Source organism: Nothoprocta perdicaria, unplaced genomic scaffold (genome assembly GCF_003342845.1).
Source record: "Nothoprocta perdicaria isolate Ctin4 unplaced genomic scaffold, notPer1 scaffold_8, whole genome shotgun sequence".
In the NCBI taxonomy this organism is placed as follows: domain Eukaryota; kingdom Metazoa; phylum Chordata; class Aves; order Tinamiformes; family Tinamidae; genus Nothoprocta; species Nothoprocta perdicaria.
The window spans coordinates 8829862-8850381 of record NW_020456087.1 but is presented as its reverse complement, the minus strand read 5'-3'; the positions used below and the strand labels follow the sequence as shown (position 1 = coordinate 8850381).

The 20520-nt window shown below is 54.1% G+C and overlaps 2 protein-coding genes across 2 annotated transcripts in view; one reads left to right on the top strand and one right to left on the bottom strand.

Annotated features, from left to right (window-relative positions):
- Nucleotides 1-16856, top strand: part of LTBP2 (latent transforming growth factor beta binding protein 2) — a 79830-nt gene extending 62974 nt beyond the window's left edge. Inside the window, exons 13-34 of the mRNA XM_026051795.1 lie at nucleotides 393-458; nucleotides 946-1038; nucleotides 1852-1977; nucleotides 2212-2340; nucleotides 2535-2654; nucleotides 3538-3657; nucleotides 3768-3890; nucleotides 4121-4246; nucleotides 6299-6421; nucleotides 6735-6860; nucleotides 6968-7090; nucleotides 7337-7468; nucleotides 8611-8736; nucleotides 9598-9741; nucleotides 10002-10193; nucleotides 10328-10408; nucleotides 11037-11165; nucleotides 11389-11529; nucleotides 11793-11960; nucleotides 12485-12760; nucleotides 13000-13149; nucleotides 16682-16856. Coding sequence (XP_025907580.1) covers nucleotides 393-458; nucleotides 946-1038; nucleotides 1852-1977; nucleotides 2212-2340; nucleotides 2535-2654; nucleotides 3538-3657; nucleotides 3768-3890; nucleotides 4121-4246; nucleotides 6299-6421; nucleotides 6735-6860; nucleotides 6968-7090; nucleotides 7337-7468; nucleotides 8611-8736; nucleotides 9598-9741; nucleotides 10002-10193; nucleotides 10328-10408; nucleotides 11037-11165; nucleotides 11389-11529; nucleotides 11793-11960; nucleotides 12485-12760; nucleotides 13000-13149; nucleotides 16682-16848 — 2981 coding nt within the window. The 3' untranslated portion in view covers nucleotides 16849-16856. The remainder of the gene's footprint in view (nucleotides 1-392; nucleotides 459-945; nucleotides 1039-1851; nucleotides 1978-2211; nucleotides 2341-2534; nucleotides 2655-3537; nucleotides 3658-3767; nucleotides 3891-4120; nucleotides 4247-6298; nucleotides 6422-6734; nucleotides 6861-6967; nucleotides 7091-7336; nucleotides 7469-8610; nucleotides 8737-9597; nucleotides 9742-10001; nucleotides 10194-10327; nucleotides 10409-11036; nucleotides 11166-11388; nucleotides 11530-11792; nucleotides 11961-12484; nucleotides 12761-12999; nucleotides 13150-16681) is intronic.
- Nucleotides 16857-18894: 2038 nt separating this feature from the next.
- The window catches only part of NPC2 (NPC intracellular cholesterol transporter 2), a 1880-nt gene continuing 254 nt past the window's right edge, over nucleotides 18895-20520 (bottom strand). The window contains exons 2-4 of the mRNA XM_026051859.1: nucleotides 20241-20383; nucleotides 19762-19934; nucleotides 18895-19137 (exon numbers count right to left, since the gene is read on the bottom strand). Coding sequence (XP_025907644.1) covers nucleotides 19051-19137; nucleotides 19762-19934; nucleotides 20241-20383 — 403 coding nt within the window. The 3' untranslated portion in view covers nucleotides 18895-19050. The remainder of the gene's footprint in view (nucleotides 19138-19761; nucleotides 19935-20240; nucleotides 20384-20520) is intronic.

Genomic DNA, 20520 nt, shown 5'->3' with positions numbered 1-20520 from the left:
GTGCCATGATAGGCAGGAAGAGCAATGTGGACCATACAGATAGGTGGTGGGGAGGTATGAAATGTCCTCCAAGATAGGACTAAGGAGAGCAAATAGCTGCTGGCTAAGGGAACAGTGTGAACTACAAACCCACCTGAGCTGCTGTGGCTGAAGTCACTGCACCAGCAGGTACCCTGCTCTGTGGAGTGTCTAACTGAGAAGTCAGAATGCCAAGTCCAGAGGAATTGTTCTTGGTCAGGATGATGTTCTCAGAATAATGTTGTCCTGCCATGTGCACCCAGTCGTGACACCAACTCCTCCCATGGCAATGTCTCAGAGAGCAAGAGGAGCTGGGAAGGGAGTAGGAAAGTGTCTCAGGGAAATTGTCCCTCAGCTACATTCATGTAAAAAAGAGATGTCTTATATTTCTGTCCCTCAGGGCCCTGCTCAGGCCACCCGAGAGCCTGCCATGCACACTGGTAAGTGCCCAGCTGGCATGTGGTCAAGATGGTAGTAGAGAAGAGGGTTTGAGCTTCCTCCTCTGCATAGCACCTGCTAGTGCTGGGCAGGGTGGGCTCCTGGCTGAGCTGGCCAAGGGTCAAGTGGAGGGAGCCCTTGTTACACAGTGGGTAGACAATCAGAAATGATGTGGAGCTCTGGAGCAGACAGTGTGGGTCTGTGCGGGTGTGGGGACATGGTGCCCCTCGAGCAAGCCATGTTTTGTCTACAGGGAGTGACATAAATAAGATTTTGTTGGTTCATTTAATTTTAATAACAAGATTGTGAAGTTTCTGCACTGGAGTCTGACATGGCCCCTGCCTTTTCCTATAAGCTGTCTCAGAGCTGTGGGTGTTGGGATGGTTGGGTATGGGCAGGTCTTGTGCAGACCCTCACACCTGGAGTCCCTGGGGTCCCAGGCTGGAGATCATGTCTTTCTTATCTTCGTGTCTTCCATCACCTCAGCAGAGAAAGAAGAGCCTCCACATGCTCCCCCCACAGCTGGCACCGCTACCTCCCACACTGATGCATCTCCAACACGGGTGTCAGCACAAGACACAGGTGTGTGTCCCTGGCTTTGGGAGATTGCCCTCCTCCATGTGTCTGGAGCTACAAGGAGACTGTGCCTGCAGCTCTGTGCTGGTGCATTCTCCTTTTCCACTTGTCTTCCCACCTGTCCCACTTGACTTCCCCAGCAAAAGTCCATGGCACAACACCCTGGAGTGTTGTCACTGTCCCACCCCCCCATCCCAGCCTGACTCAGGCTGCTCCTAGGAAATCCTGTGTCCTTCCCTGCCTGCAGTTTGTTTGTGTGACACAGCATGGCAGTGACTCCTGGAGAAGAGGGAATCACGTGCTTGCTTTAGTGGCTTTGGCACCATTCCTTCTGCAGCAGAGTGTTGAGTCACTGGGAAGTCGGAGTGGAAGGGGAAACATGTGGCTCCCAGGGGTGGGTTGTTTACTGCACAGAAAACAAGAACTCTGTTGTTACGGGGTTGCCTAAGTGTCTGGGAGCATGGTCTGTGCTCCTCTGCGTGGGGCTGGAGCACCTCAGGGAGAAGGCCTGGCGGAGGCACCTAGCTATGGAATGTGCCTCCATCAATAGCCTTTTGTTTGAGGTTGGTCTGGCAGTGGGCCTGGCTCAGCACTGAGGGATGTGCAGTGTCACTGCTGGCCTTCTCCTGCACCCCCTTGCTTGCCCTTCCTACAGCCCCATGAAYGCAGGTTACCTGAAGACTGGAGGGGACAGCTGAGCTAGCTCCATTGCTATCCACATGGGACCCCAGGAGACTGTTAGTGGGGACCCAAGACACACAGCTTGGACTTCTTGCACYCTTGCAGTGCTGCCCCCAACCTCATTCTTTCTCCACCCAGGGACCAATGACTGTGCCTCTGCTCCGCTGTCCTGTGGAGCAGGTGCTTGTGTGCTCACCCTGGATGGATACAGATGCTTGTGTCACCCGGGCTATCAGTTGCACCCCAGCCACCACACCTGCATTGGTACGTTGACATTTCTTTTGTTTCAAGAAATGAGCAGGGAGATTCAGGACATCAGAGCCCCACATCAGAGAGTGGCAGGCAAGGTGTCATGTGAAGCACTAGARTTTGGAGCAGTGCCAGCCTTCAGATCTCTTGTGTACAGACTTCCCAGCTAGGGAAGCCCATGGAGTTTGGGCTGGAGGGAGGGTCAGCAGGGAACTGCTAATGGTGACTGCCTTTCTTGCCTGCACCCAGATGAAGATGAATGCCTGAAGGATCCTTGTGCTGGAAAAGGGCATTGTATCAATAATGTGGGTTCCTATGTGTGCCTCTGCTACTCTGGGTACACCTTGATCATCTCGGAGAACAAGCAGACCTGCCAGGGTAAGTGCTTTGCCATCTAGCCCAGGGCTGCGGCTACCAGGGTGAAAAATAACCTTTGATGATGGGTGGAGGAGAGCCCTGGCATGGTGCGTCCCTGGGCAGAGCCTTCTGCAAGTGGAGCAGCTCTTCTCTTGAACTCAGCCCTTCTCACTGGAAGGGGAAGACTTCAGGGCTGTTTCCCTCTGTGTTGCCAGATCAGGATGAGTGTGACCAACCCTCCGCATGCCCCGGGCAGAAATGCATCAACACTCCTGGCTCATTCCACTGCAAGTGCAAGGAGGGCTTTGTCRTGAACCCCAGAGGACAGTGTGAAGGTGAAGCCTACTGTTCCCTCTCCTCCTCTCTCTGCAAACCAGAGCTGAATACCTCCTGCTGTCACTGCTTGCTTACTTCTCTTGGAAAAGAGGATGAATCCACATGTTCTTGCCTGTCTTGTGCCTCCTGTGATAGCCACTTTTCTGATAGTCTTGCCCTGCAGTAGAAACAGGCTTTTCCAGGCTGGGAGAGGACAGCTATCTTTAGATCCTCTCCCATTTTGCCACAGAGAATTCTGCAGCCTTTGCTGGCTTTGCAATCAGGGAGGAGATGGCTGTGTATTTTAGTGACWGTCACCATACCCCTGTGCTGCCAGTTCACTGAAGAGAGAGCAAGCTGCAGAGACTCAAGCCATGTGTCTCCAGAGCATCGCATTCACTTCAAGTGTCCTGGACCTTTCAGAGCGTTTGACCTAGTGACCATATGATCTACCTGATCAAATATCCCTCTTCTTCAGTAAATTTCTATMCAACAGAGTGTGGAAATGTATTTAAGGATACAGTAGAGAAATTAGAGTGTACACAGAATGCTGCTGTCCCCCACACAGCCAGTCTTTAAGGACTTCAGGACATCCTAATCTAGTTAAGGAAGTCCCTGGTGAAACAACCCAACACAGAGCTGATCCATCTCTGTTTGTAAGCATTTATCTTGACAGTGTCTTGAGGCAGTGAGTTGCAGTGTGGKATTATATCAGTCTTCAGGAGTAGGTGCAGGTTCCCAAATAGGAAGTGAGACTCTAACAAATGTTGCCCAATCCCTGACAAACTCAGAACCCTTGCCCTTGAGAAAGGAGACCTGAGGGGGAGGTTCCAGCTGCAGGGGACATTCTGGAGACACCTGTACGTCTTTTGGATCCTGAAAGGTGTGTGGTTTTTTTGGCAGATATCAATGAGTGCGTGGGGCCCAGCCCTTGCCCCAGTGGGAAGTGTATCAATACTCCAGGATCCTACAAGTGTGTCAGCTGTCCAGATGGTTATCGGCCCAGGAAYGGGAGATGCATTGGTGAGGAACACGAGTACTCTCAGCAAAGCACCCTGTGCCCCCATGGCTGTGCTGTGGCAAGCACAAGCAGAGATGAGGACAAGTGCCACAACCTTTGCTATGTCATGTAGATGTGGACGAGTGCCTTGTGGAGGGGACCTGTGCTCATGGACGCTGTGTCAACCTGGATGGCTCCTTCCGTTGTTCCTGCTACCAGGGCTATGAGGTGGCACTTGATGAGAAGAGCTGCCAAGGTACTGGGGAGCTCTTAGTTTAGACCCAGCACCCTTAGAAGTGTCATGTCCCCAATCCAGAGCTTTTCTTGGGCTCTTCTTAAATGCTTGGCTCTGCTGCTAATAATCAGTGCTGAGCCTTGGGCCCCAGTGTTGGCCTGTTCCCTCAGCACAGCTGCTCCTGGTCACTCTRTTCATGTTTTCCCTCTATCCTCCCCACCTATCCCAGTCTCACTTGTGTGCTTATGCAGACATCGACGAATGTACAGCCGTGTCTGCCTGTCCCTCTGGACTCTGCCTCAACACTGAGGGCTCCTACTCCTGCGTGACCTGCGATTCTGGCTACGCCGTCTCCAGCGATGGCAGCACGTGTGAAGGTATCTCTTTCCTATGGAGGAATGGGTGCTGGGACAATTCCCAGGAAAGGGAGGGACGCAGCCTCCCCCACCAATAACCCCAGAGGGGTTATTGGTGGGGCCTGAAGATTTTTACAGCTTCACCGTTCTTCTCTAGATGTTTACTGTCCAAGGGCTCTGCTGTGCCAGATATGTGTGGTAGAACTTTAATACAATGTGGATCTGTGTTGTTTGCACTGCTCAGACGTGAATGGGACCCATGTGAGAGAGTCCAGTGTTTCAGCCCTACAGCTTGACTGTCCCAGGACAGACAGGAAAAACTCCTCTCTTCCTGACTCTCACCCCCGGGGGATGTCCTGGGACATTGTTGGAGTTAGCTCAAGGCAGATTCCTTATTTTGGGCAAGGGAGAGATGAGGACAGAGCTGGCAAAGCTATTTGGTTAAAGATATTCTAATGGATGGAGAATTTCTTTCTAGAGAGCCACAGGACTCTGCAGCCGGCGCATAGGTGGCAGACATAGTCTTGGAGGAGTTTGCCTTTGCTGTGAATCTCTGAAGTTCCCCACTGCATAGAGACCTTCAGTAGGACAAGAAATAGAGCTTTTCCTCCCTCTCTTTTTCTTTTTATTGGTGCCTGAGAAATACACTGTGAAATGATGTCACTTTCCATCTGATTTTYAGGTGGGATGGAAAGAACATGCTTTCACAGACTTCCAGAATAGCAGGGCTTCCAGGGACCTCTAGAGATCATCTGGTCCACCTCTGGTCCAGCATCTGGTCCTGCTCAAGCAGGGTCAGCTAGGGCAGGTTGTCCAGGACCTTATCCAGCTGGGTTTTGAAAATCCCCGAGGATGGAGATTCCACAAGCTCTTTGGACAATCTATTCCAGTGTTCAACCATCTTCACAGTGAAGAAGCATTTTCTTGTGTTCAAGTGGAATTCCCTGTGTTTCACTTTGTGCTTGGATTTGGTCCCTTCTGTCTACCCTCCCCCTTTTCCAAGACTCCGTATGATCCCCTTCCCAGCCACCTTGCCCTGGTTGTGTCACGAGGGCTCATTATCAGGGTTTGGTGCTGTTCGGGTCACACTGACCCAATGGCAGGATGGCATGTTCTTCCCTTCCTCAGCTGGTGGCCTTGTCTCTGCATCTGGGTTTTGTATTTGAAGAATGATAAGGGTTTTGTGATAGTTTTGTGATAAACTAGGTCATGGTTCATTTCCAAAGAGATGCAAGAGCATCCCTGCTGCTTGCAAACCTTCAAAACCAAGCAGTTTGGTACTGTTTTGCCCTGAGGTGATAGGGAGCAGTGATCACTTATGATTTTAGCATGCTCGGTGCTCTGCAGAGGGGAAGAGAAGGTCCCTGCCTTGAGTGCCAGTCTCGGTGCTTTAGCTCCTGTTGGGAGAGAACGGTAGAATGGGACCTTGTCCACCAGCATGTGCTCTGCTTCCTGAGCTCCAGCTCTCCTTCCTTCCGCCTTGCACATGCTTTCTGAAAAGAAGAGCAAAGCCCTTTGAGGTACCTGTCCTACAGAAGGTGAAGCAAGGAACCCTGCTGCTTTGAAGCTGAGCATGGAGACTTGCCTTCTGCCCTTGCCCCCAGCCACATTCCCCATGGATTGTGCAGCCCTCTGTTAGAGGGAAGGCATCAACTCTGCCTTCTCCTGTGAGCAAAACCTTCAGAGTGTGAGCTCTGGCTAAGGCCTGGGGAAGCAGGGCTGAGAAGGTCTGCTGGCGGCCCTACTACAGGGGAAGAGCTGATGTAGGTCCCTGTTGTTGTACAGAGAGGCAACATAGGCAAGTCTGGCAGGTAGGAAAGCAGAGCCAGGGAAGGTGCAGCTGCTGCTGGGTTGAGGTCTGCTCTTGTGCAGTTGACTGAAGGAAAGGTTCGTGAGCAACCTCTGCACTGGGCTCTTGGTGGTCATGGCAGCCAGAGCAGAGCTCTGGTGGAGGTGGATGCTGGAACCAGCATCCTCCAAATTTGTCTGTGAATGCTGGGTGGGGTGGGGGTCTTTGCCAGCAGTGGCTGCATCTGGGGCCTCACTCTGTGCTGTGACATTCTGTTTGGGCAGATGTGGATGAGTGTGAAGATCCTGCCATTCAGTGTGTAGGAGGAGAGTGCAGGAACACTCCAGGCTCCTATGAGTGCCACTGCCAGACTGGCTTTGAGCTCATCAACAGCACCGTGTGTGAAGGTACAAGTGACATCCCTGTAACCCTCTGAGTACCTAAAATCCCCATGGATCTCCCTTTTCTCTCACCAGGAAAGATTTCAGTACCAAGTCAAGTCATGCCTCCATAATGGGCACATCCCTAGGGTGGCCAAACACAGGGATGTCAAGAATGGGGAAGAGACTTTTTTTTTTTTTCTCTCAATGGCAAGAAAGCCAGGGGCTTTGGGAGCCCTGGAGACCAGTCTCTAAAGGACTGTGGGGGAGGATCCACATGCCTTGGGTAGCAGATATTTCCCAGATCTGAGTGCAGGCTTTGATTCCCCTCTCGCTGCAGATGTGAATGAGTGCCTGAACAGTGAGATCTGCAGCCCCAATGGTGAGTGTCTCAACAGCCACGGATCCTACTTCTGCATTTGCGCTTCTGGCTTCTCAAGCACGGCTGGTGGAGTCAGCTGCCAAGGTGAGCTGGCAAGGGGCAGGAACATACCTCAGGTCCTGCCCTTTACCTCAGCCCCTGCTGCAAGAGCCAAATGACTTAAATGACTTTTTTTTCCCCTGTTCTTGCAGATGTGGATGAATGCGCAGACAAGTCCCGGTGCTTGCAAGGCCAGTGCCTGAACACAGAAGGCTCCTACAGGTGTCTGTGTGAGAATGGGTTCAAGCACTCCCAGGAGACTGATGACTGCATAGGTGAGAGCTCATCCTGGGGGAGATCAGACCCCTGAGACACAGAGGGAAGGATGTAACCTCTGGCTGGTGCAGGGATGGAGCACCCTGGTTCCCATGTCCAAAGTTACTGATGACTTCTAAGGAAGTGTAGCTCAGGTTTACAGCAAACTGAATCTGGTTGAGGCTCTGCAGTGAGCTAGCAGGGTCCCTGTTTGACTGCCCTTGTCCCTTTGCCCTCTTTCTGAACCTCTTGGCGCTGGCCTTCAGACGTGGATGAGTGTAAAGAATACGGGGATGCCATCTGTGGTGCGTGGAGGTGCCAGAACAGCCTGGGCTCCTACCGTTGTATCATGGGCTGCCAGCCTGGTTTCCACTGGACCCCTCTGGGTGACTGCATTGGTGAGTACAGCTCTGAGTGTCCCTGTCCCTCCCTCTGGCAAGGTGGCTGCGGGACATCTCTGCCAGGGGTGTGGGGGGAAGAGACAGATGAGGAAGCGTGAGGCCAGTGGGGAGACAGATAATGCTGAGAGCTTGTTTTCCTGGCTGAGCTGCCTGCTTGTGTCTAGACTTCTCTCTTCCTGGCATCTGGAACAGACACAGCATTGTGTTGCTTTCCCTCTCAGGGAGAGTCCTGGGCAGGTTACAGCCTTTCCAGGGCTAGGACTGGACTGCAGCCCCCCCAGTAAGCTGTGCTTGCTGCATCTACTGCCTGTGCCAGTCACTTGGCAGGGGTGGGTGAGGGCAAACGCTGCTGGTGCCACGTATGTTAGGTTTGGGGGTCTGTTTTGGGAGCTCAGGCCCCAGCCCCAAGCAGAGGGAGAAGAGCAAAAAGGGATACAGTTTTAAGGGTCCCTGTGCCTCAGAAAAAGGCTGTGGTGAGGAGGAACAGCTGCCAACCACCGGCCTCAAGGCTGTGTCAGCACTTGGAGCACATGGAGCTGCTCCTGGCTTTGGGAGCAACGGGCTGTTGCTCCCAAACAGGCAGGCAGCTGTTCTGGCTGCTCCAGGGACTCCTCCCTGATACAGCAGCAGGAGGGGAGCAAGGTGCAGCCAGAGGATTCAGTCACAGCAGTTCAGTCCTCTGGGCTGGAGCAAGGCAGAGATCCGTCCCTGGTTTTGTGSCATGGGGAGAAGGACCCAGGTCAGCATGGTCAAAGGCAAGAGGGAAACATCCTAGATCTACCTGCTCATCCTCACCCCTCTGCAATTGCCCTGCATGCTCAGTATATCCTTGTATCTCCTGCTGATATAGGTCTGTGGGAATCAGGCTGTGTGTCCCATTACACCTCTGTAAGGACCTCTGCTATTCTCGGGTGCCACTGCCAGTAACCTCCTCCACTTCCATCTGCTGTTCCCACTCTGATCTGACCCATCTGGCCTGTCTGCAGCTCTGGGTGTTGCGGACAGGCCCAATCCCTCACACCAACATAATGCCTACCCTGCTCCCTGTGCCTCGGGGTGAGAGCAGAAGTGGACGGACTGGAGAAGTCCCTTGGAAGAGATGATTTCTAGGATGATTCCTGCTCTCCCCTCTTCTGCAGACATAGATGAGTGCGCCAATGAGACGCTGTGTGGGAGCCATGGCTTCTGTGAGAACTCGGATGGCTCCTTCCGCTGCCTCTGTGACCGTGGCTACGAGAGCTCACCCTCCGGGCACTACTGCGTTGGTGAGAGGCACTTGCTCGGGCTCCTGTCCCCYGTGATTGCTCTAGGGAGCAGCGAGGACAAGCCTTTGGCAGATGCTTGGCCAGTGTGGATCAGCTCCACAGCCCTCAGAGAGCAGTGCCTCCGATGTGTAACTGTTCCCAAGACACGGGCAGGGACTGTAGCCAGGCATGGAGAATCCCAGACACAAACAAGGCAGTCCTTGTCTCATCCATCTCCCATAACACACCAGACCATTAGGGCTGTGAAGGAGTGGGGCCCAATGAAAGAGCAAGTGGTCTTCATGTTAATATTGAGCCTGTTTCTGTGCAGGTGAAAGGAGGCTGCTTGGGCCTGAAGACTCCAAAGGGGTTAGATCTTTTAATGATCCCTAGGGAGAATGGGCGGGACTGAATATAATGAAAACCTTTTTCACCATGAAGACAGTCAAACCATGGAAATGATGTCTAGAGAGGTTGTGCAATCTACATCATTGATGATTTTCAAGGCCTAACTGGGCAAAGTCCTGAACCTGATTTGATGTCATAGATGACCCTGCTAGGAGGTTGGTCTAGAGACTTAGAGGTATCCCTTCCAACCTGAATCATCCTATGATCCTATGACTCAGAGCAGCTAGAGCTCAGGTGCTCTGCATCCCTTACGAGCAGAGCAAGATGCGCGTGCCAGTCTTGTATCTAGACACAGTGTTAACAGAGCTGCCAGCTCTTCCCCAAATGGGGTCCATCTCCATGTTGATGGGTGGCCTGATGCTGCAGACCGTATAGAGACTCCCCACTGAGACCCTGTTCCCCAGTGCACAGAGCAGCCCTGCTGTGCACTCTTGTTCCCCGAGCAGATACCCATCACTGCCTCTTGCTTTGCAGATGTGAATGAGTGTGAGCTGATGGTCGCTGTGTGTGGGACTGCGCTCTGCGAGAACGTGGAGGGCTCGTTCCTGTGCCTGTGCCCCAGTGACCATGAAGAGTACAACACAGAGGCTGGAGAGTGCCAGCCACGAGCAGCCATGGGTGAGATACAGCTATGGCAGGAGCGAGGCAGCCCTGGCTGGAGAGAGGTGCATCTGGGGAGGTCACCAGGAGCTGCCTGGGCTGTACAAGCCGCTCAATCATGGGTCACCTTTTGTCTGGGAAGAGCTGAGGAGCCAAGGAGATGGAGATCGGGGAAGGCAACGTTGCCAGTGATGGTTCTGCTCTGGGACCTCTTGGCTATAGGGCGTTGCAGTGGGATACTGAAAACATCATCCCGTCCCTAATCTGCTGTGTTCCAGAGGGCCCCGAGAGACGCACGGTGCATGTCCCTGGCAGCCTGGAGCGCAAGCAGTGTTACTACCACATCAGTGATGTTAGCCTGTGTGACAGTGTCCTCGCCAAGAACATCACCAAAGAAGAGTGCTGCTGTACTGTGGGGGCGGCCTGGGGGGACAACTGTGAGACCTACCCCTGCCCCATCTTGGGCACAGGTAGGATTGTGGCCTCAGCGCTCCCTTTCCAAGCCCAGGTGGGATCAGTGCTCGGCCCACCAGCTCCCAGTTTGGTTGCACTAATGATCTCTGTGTTTTCTCCCATGTCCCCTTGGCATCTGCCTCCTGGCCAGTGGAGTACGAAGAGATCTGCCCTCTTGGGAAGGGTTATGTTCCCCAGAAAGACTTGTTCTCTGGAGAAGTCTCTTTCACAGGTACTAGCATTGTTTTCTCTTCTTTCTTCCAGAGAATAGAGTGATGGAAGTGGGGAAGGCTGCAAGGAGATGGATGCAAAGAACTGTCTCCCCTGGGTGGTGGTAGGGAAAGCCAATGTCCTGCTCAAAAAAATGGCTACTTCCCTCTATCCAAAAAAATCAGATTCTCAGTGTCATCGAGTCATTAGTGCCTCTTCTGCCGGTCTTGCCTCACTGCTGGCAGGGATTCTTTCTYGGTAGAACTCTCCTGTGCATGTTTCAAATGAGGGCTGGGATCCAGTAAGACATACAGCCCTTCCAGTTGCTGAGCCGAATCCCCCATGGGGGATGGAGGACATCAGGACACTTCACTTCCAAGGATTTTGTTCTTGACAAAATATGTTTGAAAGTCCTGTTCGTGGAATGCCCAAAGAGATCCCCTGTCATCTCTTCTCACACTCTGCTAGTGGGCGCTTCCTCATTTGCTTGCAAGCGTAAGGCAGGTGGAAGAGGAGGAGGGCTCACTTTGAGGGTCTACTGGTAGTCCAGGCTAAAATGCCTTGCAAGCTTTTTCAGGCACAGAGTCCAGCATGGCTTGCTTCCATGACTCTGGTCCCTGAGACGCTGTCTCTCTCCATCTCTTTCTCAGATATGGATGAATGTGAAATATTCGGCTCCGAATTCTGCCGCAACGGACAGTGTTTGAACACGGTGCCAGGCTACAAGTGCTTCTGCCGTACAGGCTACTTCTATGACTCTGGCAGGCTTGAGTGTGTTGGTAAGATGGTCCTAAAGAGCAGAAGGGGCCCGTGCTGTGTGAGCAGTGCTGCTGCATTCTTTGTTGTCCCTGCYGTCTGTGTTATAGGGTCAGGTCTGGCTAACTGGAACCTTCCTAGGGGAATGGGGGAAGAAGTGGCAGAGACCCCCAGGGCAGAGGTGAGCCCTTCTTCTTGCCCGTGCTTGCCAGCCTGAAAATTTGCTCTGTGCTTGTGCCTTGGCAGATCAGGACGAGTGTCAGAATGAAGTGTACTGCATCAATGGCGAGTGTTTGAACACAGTCGGCTCCTACCACTGCTTCTGCAGCCTCCCCCTTGTGCTGGATGCAACCGGCAATCGCTGCGTGAACCTCTCTAGCAGGGCAGGTAGGACTGCACCCAGGTACCAACCTGCCTTGGCGCCTGACATCTCACCCTGCAGCTGAGCACCTGCAGAGACGTCACTAGCCCTAGAGGCTGCTGGTGAGGGGTTGGGGCTCAGTGCCAGGCTGAAGGATTTGAGCACCGGGCCCAGTCTGAAGGCCAGGACAGGCCGGGCAGGATACGGGTCACATGCTTGTCTCTCTCTAGATGTGTGAGATTGCACCTTCCTTGCACCTTGCAGCATCTTTGGCTTGTGTCACTCTCAGATGGCCTGGACGAGTACGAAATCCACTTGGACGTGTGCTGGCAGACGGTCTCCGACTACATCTGCCAAGACCTGCTGCACGGGGAGCAGACCACGTACACGGAATGCTGCTGCCGCCTTGGTGAAGCCTGGGGTCAGAACTGCGCGCTCTGCCCGCACAGGTCCTCTGGTGAGCGTGCTCGGGCACCGGCCGTCAGCCCCAGGGCAGAGGTGGGGACAGGCTGGGCCAGCCGTGGCCGGCCATGTACGGCTGCAGCTCTCTGTGGCTCCTCTCATTTTCCTCATTGCCAGAGTTGTCCCGGGGGCAGAGGTGCAATAGWGGGGTGGGATACGGCTGAAAGCTGAGTCACAGGTGTTTGAGAGGGGGGTGGCTCTGTGCTCCCTACAGCTCCTCTTCAGGTTGCACAAAGCCCAGTCCTGCTCAGTTTAGGAGCAGTGCAGCAACGCCTGGAGGGTGTGGGACATGAGCACTCTGGGAGTCTGGGTTCCCTGTTCAAGGGCTCCCTGGCCCCAGACAGTAGCTGGTCTCCTCAGAGACAGAGACCCATAAGCTACAGAGATGGAGCTCTGGAGTCCTCTCCTACTGAATGCAGGCCTGGCTTTGCTGGCCTCGTGTGGRGGTACCCTTGCCAGCTGTACCCTCTACCTCTCTGGAGCCAGGCTATGCTAACCCTTTTCTCTTGCTGTTTGTAGCGGATTTTTCTTTCCTGTGTAACGGGGCCAGTGAAGACAGTGAGAGAGAGGCCGATCTCCGAGAAAGGCCTAGGTACGAGTATGGACCGAGCCTGGAAGATTCCCACTATGGCCTTACCAGTCCAGATATGGGACCCTATTACAACTACCTGGAGTCTGAGTATGCAAATCCTGATGCCGGTTTCCCTCGGAGAGAACCCAGCAGTGAGTTTCGTGGCAGCCCTTTTCACCATGGCCCAGTGCAGCCCCTGCCACGCTACGTGCCCAGCCAAACTGGTGAGTACTGGCAGACACAGAGAGCTCCTTCCAGCCCAGCACATGTCCATGGAACTGCCTGGCAGGTGCCACCCCAACAAGGCGCTCCCGCTTTGGAGCGACCTCTCTCTGCCTGCTGTGCTTTCAGCTGCCCTGAGTTTGTTTTAGCCTCCGCAGCACCATCCCACCACCTGCCTGACATCCCCTCTGCGGGCTGGAGGAAGGTCACCCCGCTCTGACATCCCCTTGACACCCCACAGGCCGCTATGAGGGCTTCGAGGGGCTGCAGGCTGAGGAGTGTGGGATTCTCAATGGCTGCGAGAACGGCCGCTGTGTGCGCGTCCGGGAGGGCTACACCTGTGACTGCTTCGATGGCTTCCAGCTGGACATGACCCGCATGGCCTGCGTGGGTGAGTTGCTGCAGAGCCTCTGGGGCCCAGAGCGGGTGCAGGGCCTTCCCGACTCCCTTCTCCCTTCAACTGGGGCTCTGCAAGGCAACAGGGCCTTGGCATCCCTTAGCTGCTGCCGCTCTCTGCTGGTGTTAGCTGGGACGGTTGTCAGAGGATCCAGAAAAAGTATTCCCCACTTTCCTGGCGCCTCATTCCCTTGGAGCTGGGAAGAGCTTCCTAGTATTTCATCCTAGCTCTTTGTTGCTGGCAGCTAGATCAGTGCATCTTAGTGCCATAGTGAGCACGGGGAGCAGCTGATCACACTCTGCTTCATATAATTTGCTTCATATAATTTCCATAATTAATAGTGACCGGCCACTGTTACTATATCCCTGCATACTCCTCTCCAAATTCACCACTGCTTTGCACCGTGCCCTATAAGCTACGGCCTCTAAAGCTTCCATATTGATCTCCTCTCCCTCCCTGCATCGTGTCTCCAGCCCTCGCACAATGCGGCTCCTCCAGACAGCCRGGCCCTGGGGACTCAGCAAGGTGGACAGAGACTCTCCTTCCTTAGCCATGGCCCTTCCTGCAGCTCCCAGCATCCCTTCGTTGTGTGACACAATCATGCAAGTAATTCTTACAAAAGCTGTGGCCCCTACTTCCCCAAATGCTGCTGGGCAAACAGCTTCCTAACCCTTTATTCCTCATTCTGCATTTGGGCACCCTCTTTCTTTTTCCACAGTGCTTCATAGTTGTCTTTACCAAATTTTATCTGGTTGATTTTTTTGGACTACTTCTGCTCCTTATCAGAGGAAACCTGAACTCTGGGCCTCCTCTCTGGAGTATTTACAATTTGAGATAACCACCATGATTTTATAGGCACGCAGACTCTTCCTTGTCAATGTTAATGCCAATATTGAAAGGAGTAGGRGTCTGGACAGACCCCTGCAGACTCTACTGTAAATGACCTTTATCTGAGCAGCCAACTCTTGCTAATTTGAGTGCAGCTTTGCGGCCCTTTGTGCAATCTAGACCATGTTTTCTTACTCTTCTTTAGAGGGTCATGTGAGAGTGTTGAAATCCTTACCATGGCCAAGACATATCACACCCGCTTGTTCTCTGTTATCTGAGAGGCTAGTTATCAGGTCGATGAATTGAAGCAGCTTGTTTTAACATAATCAGGCCTTAGCAGATCCTCACTGGCTGCTTAATGACCTCAGTATCCTTTGGAGGGGAGTTTTGACCTAGTCACTCAGTGATTAGGTGCTGCAGCGAGTAAGGGTGAGTGCTCTGTAATTCTGGATTCTTCTTTTTGAAGAAAGCTATTCYTGTCACCCTTCCTCATGTCTCTGGGATCTCCTTTATCCTCCATCTCAGAGGAAACCATAACTTCTCGGGAACCATTGGAGCATTCAGTACTTGAAGATGAGTTTCAACAGGTCTTCAACGATATGAATGCAACTCTTCTACATAACTAGTTCTTGAACCTACCCCTCACAATGTTCCTATGCCCTTGTACCCTTATTTAAACTTAAAACATGGTCTACACTATATCTGGTCCCAATGAACATTTTATGGCTGGAACAACGTTTTGGCTGGAACGAAGCCTGTGTTAGCTCTGCTATCTGGCTCAGCATTGTCTGGCTTTTGTTTCCTCCTCCGATAAGGAGCAGACCTACGTTTTTCCATTGTTTCCTGCTAATGTATTTATAGAGCCTTTTCTTTTGACTTTTATGTCCTCTCCTAACTTACAGCCATTTTATACCGGAATAATTCTCCTTTTTTCTCTTTGGTTCCTCTACAATGGTGCTTACTCACGCGCCTCGCTGCCTTCAGGACTTCAAAGCACTTCTGCTGCTGCTGTCTCTCTTCTTGCCCTTGTCTGTAAGCGTGGGCTGGATCCCCCCAGCTCCTCTGTCCTCGAGGCAATATGGCTATCCCATATACTGGGGATATACATATCCCCTGGGACACTGAAAGCCACTGCCCTGTTCAAGAGATCAGGCTCACTAGCATGGAGCCACACGCTGCTAACAGCTCTACTGTTTCTGACTTTCCCGATGCTTTTGCTTGTTGTAGTCCTCTTCCTGATTTGGTGGTCCATGGCCAACCCTGCCATAGCATCCTGGCCGCTCTTTCCCGTTTTATATTACCTTGGAGACACCAACAAGGCTGCTTCGTACCCCTTTGTAGCCAGCAGAGCCCCCCTGGACAGCACTTCATGACAACCTTGCTATGTTGGGGTCTGCTCTTTAGTTTGCTCCCTAACATCCTTTCCTGCATGGGCTTCTAAGCAAACCTGTTGTCTCTGTGCTGATGTTCTCGTGCTGCCGTTTATCACAAGGCTGCCAGTTCAGGCATCCCTTTGGTTGATGTGAATCAACCAAACTCACAGAATCTGACATCTCAGATTTCCTCTTTCTATTTCTTATCCCTCGTGCACCTGCTCTAATTCCTCATGCTACACCTGCAGGCTTTGCTTCAGACTTTCATTCCCGGAGCTGTGCTTCCCTCTCTTGCACAGGTGCCCCCATCTGTGCAGAACCCCAGTCATGCTAAGGTGACCTAAGGCCTCTGGGGTGTGCAGGTCTGTTCAGGCTCCTGATGGCTGTCTCTGCTCAGTCTTTTGCTCTCACTTGGGTGTCCCTCCTCCCTTCACTCTCCCTCCCTGGAGTCACTGCCAGTCTGTTCAGGGTGAGGCTGAAGTTTACGGTCAGATGAGAATTTGGGGGGTGAGCAGGCATTTAAAGGTCCTATAGTTGCAAACAAGGGCTCTGAGACAGACAGGAACCATCTTCCCAGCTGGTGGCCTCTCCACACGTCAAAGTAGTTTAGGGACTGTCCTGAGAGCTGCCTTTAGCAGAGCTCATGTGCAGCTGCTGCAGCTGCATGTGGGGCTCCCCGCCGTGAACAGCTGGCCCAGCGGCGGAGCGGCTGGAGGAGCACTTTGGCACAGTTTGCAGGTTAATAAAACAACCCCTTGTTTGCAAAGCGCAAGGTTCCTTTGTGTTCTGGTCCTGGAGGTGATAATCAGCCTCTCAGGGTCACTGTCATGTGCCTCCTCCAGCCTTTAAGATCAGGAAAGGGCATTTTCCAAGGCTGGAGTTGGCCTTTCTCCCAGATCTTATGCTGTAGGACAACTTGTTAACAGAGCAGAGGGAGCTCKTGTGTTCCTTTGGGCGATCTCCAGCTCCATATCATGCTGGTGGGCACCTTATCTGGGGTGACTTGCTGAGGGGGTTGAAGGGGAGGCTCTTTCTTATGCTGGGAGTGCCAAATGCTGGGGATATCACCCAGTGGGGAAGGGGGCTGAGGCARCCCTGGAGCACAGCTAAACAGGGTAGTGGGACGGGAGTGGGGAGGGGGTGCAGTGTGGCGTGATGGGTCCGGGAGGCTGAGGGGTCGTGGTGGCAGCCGGGGGGTGCTGGAAGAGCACAGAGGCCTGGGGGGAGGCTGTGGAATTGGCAGCAGCGCCGGCAGATGTTGGCTGCTCGCTGCGTGGGGAGCGGGGCATCCTCGTGCGAGCAGCTCACAGCCCCTCCCCTTGCAGACATCAATGAGTGCGAGGAGGTGAGCGGCGCCGAGCCCCTGTGCCGGGGCGGCACGTGCGAGAACACGGAAGGCTCCTACGGCTGCCGCTGCCTGCCGGGCTACGTGGCCCTGGCGCAGCCCCACCACTGCGTGCCGCAGACAGCGCCGAGGCCGGCGGCAGCGTAGCCCTGCGAGAGCCGCWGGTGAGGGTGCTCCCCTGGGCACTCTGCTCGCGGACCTGGGACCTGGCAGCACGGAGAAAGGCCCCTAGGGCTCCGGGTATTTCAAGGCCCTTCGCTCTTTCCCCTCCAAAGCACAGAGCTTCTCTGCCACGTGCCTCCCAGCAGTGCCTGCATGTGGGCAGGCCAGGGCTGAGCGCCGAGCCTCTGCAGCCCCAGTCCCTCCTGGCCTCATGCCAGCCCCTGCTTCTGCCACAGCAGAGCCCCCAGCCTCCCTTTGCTTGCCCCAGCTGCCCCGGCAGAGGCCTGCAGGCACCTTCCCCTGCCGCACAGACCCTGTCTGCTCCGCTCCCTGCACAGAGAAATCTGGTTCATTCCCCCCAAAGTGAGCACCTCTGCTGCACTGACCTCGCCACAAGCCTGCCCCCCGCCACGGGTGCTCACCCCCCACCCACCACCACCACCACCCTGCCCCAGGCCAGAGTGCTGTGGGGGGCAGCCCCAGCTTCCTAAAGCCGCTGCCTAACACGGAGACGGGGTCTGAAGGCTGCCGGGTCCCCAGGCCACCTCTCTCTGCAGCCATTCCCGGCACATCTTTACCCTTGCACTTTGCCTTCGTGCCTTGTGCTGTCCGAGTCGGGGGGAGGGAGGGCAGTTCCAGCTTAGTTTCTGTAAAGTTGTTGGAGACTTTTTTTTTTAAAGCGAGTCTGCTGGGAACTTCAGTCATGTTGTTAAATAAAACTTTTATTTTGGGCCCTGTGGCTCAAGACACTGGGGCTGGTCAGAACTGTGTCTGCCTTCTGTCTGCCAAGTGGAAATGCCTCATGGTGCAAGAGCCACGGCCTCTCAGGARGGCCAGTCTGGCAAGGCCCATTCATCACTGCAAACTCATTCCGGCCCCTCTCACGCTGACAACTCGTCTCCTCTTGCTTATGGATGAGAGTATTTGCCAGGCCAAATACTTGCTTAGCTCCCCCAGGCCCGTGCCCGCTGCAGGAGCCAACTGCAGCCCGTGCAGACCTGTAGCACATATGGCCTCGTCGGAGCCTGCCTCACGCGCGTGCAAGGCTGGTGCGGGTTAAGCGTTAGTCTCCATATTCCCCCAGTTGGCAAGAGTGCTTGAGAAGGTTTGGGAGCAGCTTTACAGGTGTCTGGAGCTCTTGCTGGGAGACTGACCCTTATCTGTGCAGCAAGGCACTGTCAAAAATAATCATGGCTTTGGAGAGCTCCTGCATTGCTTCAGGTTAGCACGGGATGAGCAGGGCAGGAGCAGAGGCAGACATTGCCCCCCTGTCAGCAGTAAACAGAGGTATGAGCTGCACACAGGGCACCCACACCGAGGCTAGGATGCTCCAGGGAAAGCAGGACCATCATCCATGTCTTGAACTGAGAAGTAAGAGCAGCCTGACCCCAACATGAAGATGTATAGTCTCCACTTCTCCTCCCCTCTCCACTCACAGAGGACAACTTAGGCAGGTTTTGTTTAGCCTTTATTAAAAGGAAAGCTATAAAAATAGGTTACGGAGCCCCCAGCAGCTCCAAGTTAGTAAGTAGTGCAAACCATTGGTTAGAGAAAGAATCATCCCTGCAGAGACACCAAATGCCATTTGGCTTTGCATCCACCAAAAGAAAGGTTTCCCAGCCGCAKATCTGCCGGCTCCAGCAGCGCCCAGAACAGACAAGGCTGCCAGCTCAGGGGAAGCCTCCTCTTCTTCCCTGTCCTTCAGCGGTGTGGATGGTAGACACATGTCCCAGGARCACTCTGGTCACCACAGAGCAGGAGAACTGGAGGATGGACGCAGCCAGCATTCTACAAGAGGCACTGAAGGGTTACCRGGTCGTAGCAGCTCAGATACTAGCCAGTTTCATTGCAGAGAGAAATTCCATTTGTGAGGGGAAGAGAGCTTCGTTTCAAGCAACTAAAGCACTTCCACAGAGCACATGGAGAACAATGCTCTAATATTCAGTCACACCTGCCAAGAGCAGCAGACTCTGCTCCCCCAAATTGTTGTCAGAATACCCCAGAGGACTCTCAACTGGGGTAAGAGCCCTCTGCCCACCGCTGACCTTGCAGGAATACAGTAGTGGCTGCTCCRAGGCTGTAGAGCTCTCAAGGAAGCAGTAAGAAATGCTTATTATATAAAAGAATTTGGTCTGTGTCATCTTCTCTCTGTTTCTCCCCTCCCCGAGCCCTGCTAGCTAGGGCTTCTCAGCTGGTGATCTGCACCGGTATCTTCCAACAGAACAGCATCTGGTCTTGATCATCTACTAGKACCCACTTCACAATCAGCTTAATCTGGAAGAGAGAGAAAAGAGAACGGAGAAGTGAATGTGTTCGGAAAGGGAAGGGCACAGGGTGGCGCTGCWTGGTTTGTGGAACAAGGAAGAGGCTTTAGGAGCTCTGGGCAGACAGCTGCCTCAGCTGCAGTAGGTGGGTCACACACGTGTGCAGCAATTCTGGAGTATCTTACATGCACAGAGAGATCTGCAGTGCAACACAGGAGACTCGCACAGTGTGCACCAAGGCCCCACTCTCTGAGTAATCAGAGAGGGAAGCAACTTGCAGCCTCGCAGCTGAACTGTGTCCTGAGGCCAAACACACCCAAACCCGAGTGCTTAGCTGGACATGGCAGGTTCTGCAGAGGCAACATCCAGGCAGAGTATGAAAGTGCGGGATGCTTGGGCAGCTGAACAGCTTCCCTGCAGCTGAACCCAGGCTGCTTCTGCTGGGTCTGTCCCAAAGCAGGAACTGGAGATGGAGCTACGGTCACAGCAGAAGTGACACAGGGAAGTCCGAGAGTCCTTCTAGCCTCTTCCCCGTTGCCACAAGACAAGGGCTCCTTCCTTGTGGAAGCAGCTGCGGGACTGTCCCGGGAAGGACGGTAGCCCGGCGGAGCTGACCAGCCTCTGCCTTACTTACACTGGGGTACTCGCTCTTCACGGGGAGTTTGTTCAGGTAGCTGTAGGAATGGCCCTTCTGAATGGGGCACTGGATCCCAGACTTGCATCCGTCAGGTTCAGGAATGGGAAAGGGTATGTCCACATGCAGCATCTCCCCATACACCTTTGCTTGGCTGCCCTGGCTCTCGATTTCTGCAGGATATGGAGAAGCAAGAGTGACACTAGAGCAGGGAAATCATTTCCACATTCTCATGCCCTCAGCCATGTCCCGGGGCTTGCCTGGATGTGGCAGGGAAAGCAGGAAAGCAGAGCAGCGTCGCTCTGCCTCCTCCTCCAGCTACTTCTCTGCTGCTTCTTGCCATCCAGAGCCCTGGCCAGCCCGATCCTTCCCCCATCCTCCCCAAACACCCGGACTCGGGTACAGAGGCTGCCCCGTCCCTCCTCACAGGGCGGCACAAAACCCGCTACCCCACCAGCGCTACGGGAGCTCCTCCTTACTGCTGGAGAAGGTAACGTTGATGCTGTAGGATGTCCCCTTGTGGAGCTGGCACGGCTGCGTGGGACACGGGCTCACGTTCACCTCTTGGATGCTTCCATCTTTGGAACCTGCAAGGAGGAGCAGAGACTTCTCGCGTCGGGGCCTTCCCCGGCAGCGAGAGCGGGTCCCAGAGGCGGGACGCGGCCAGGCCCGGCGCTCAGAGAGGCAGCCCGGAGGCGCCGGGGCTCCGCTCGGCGGCCGCGGCGGCAGGAGCGCTGCCCCGGGCCCCGCAGCCCCCGC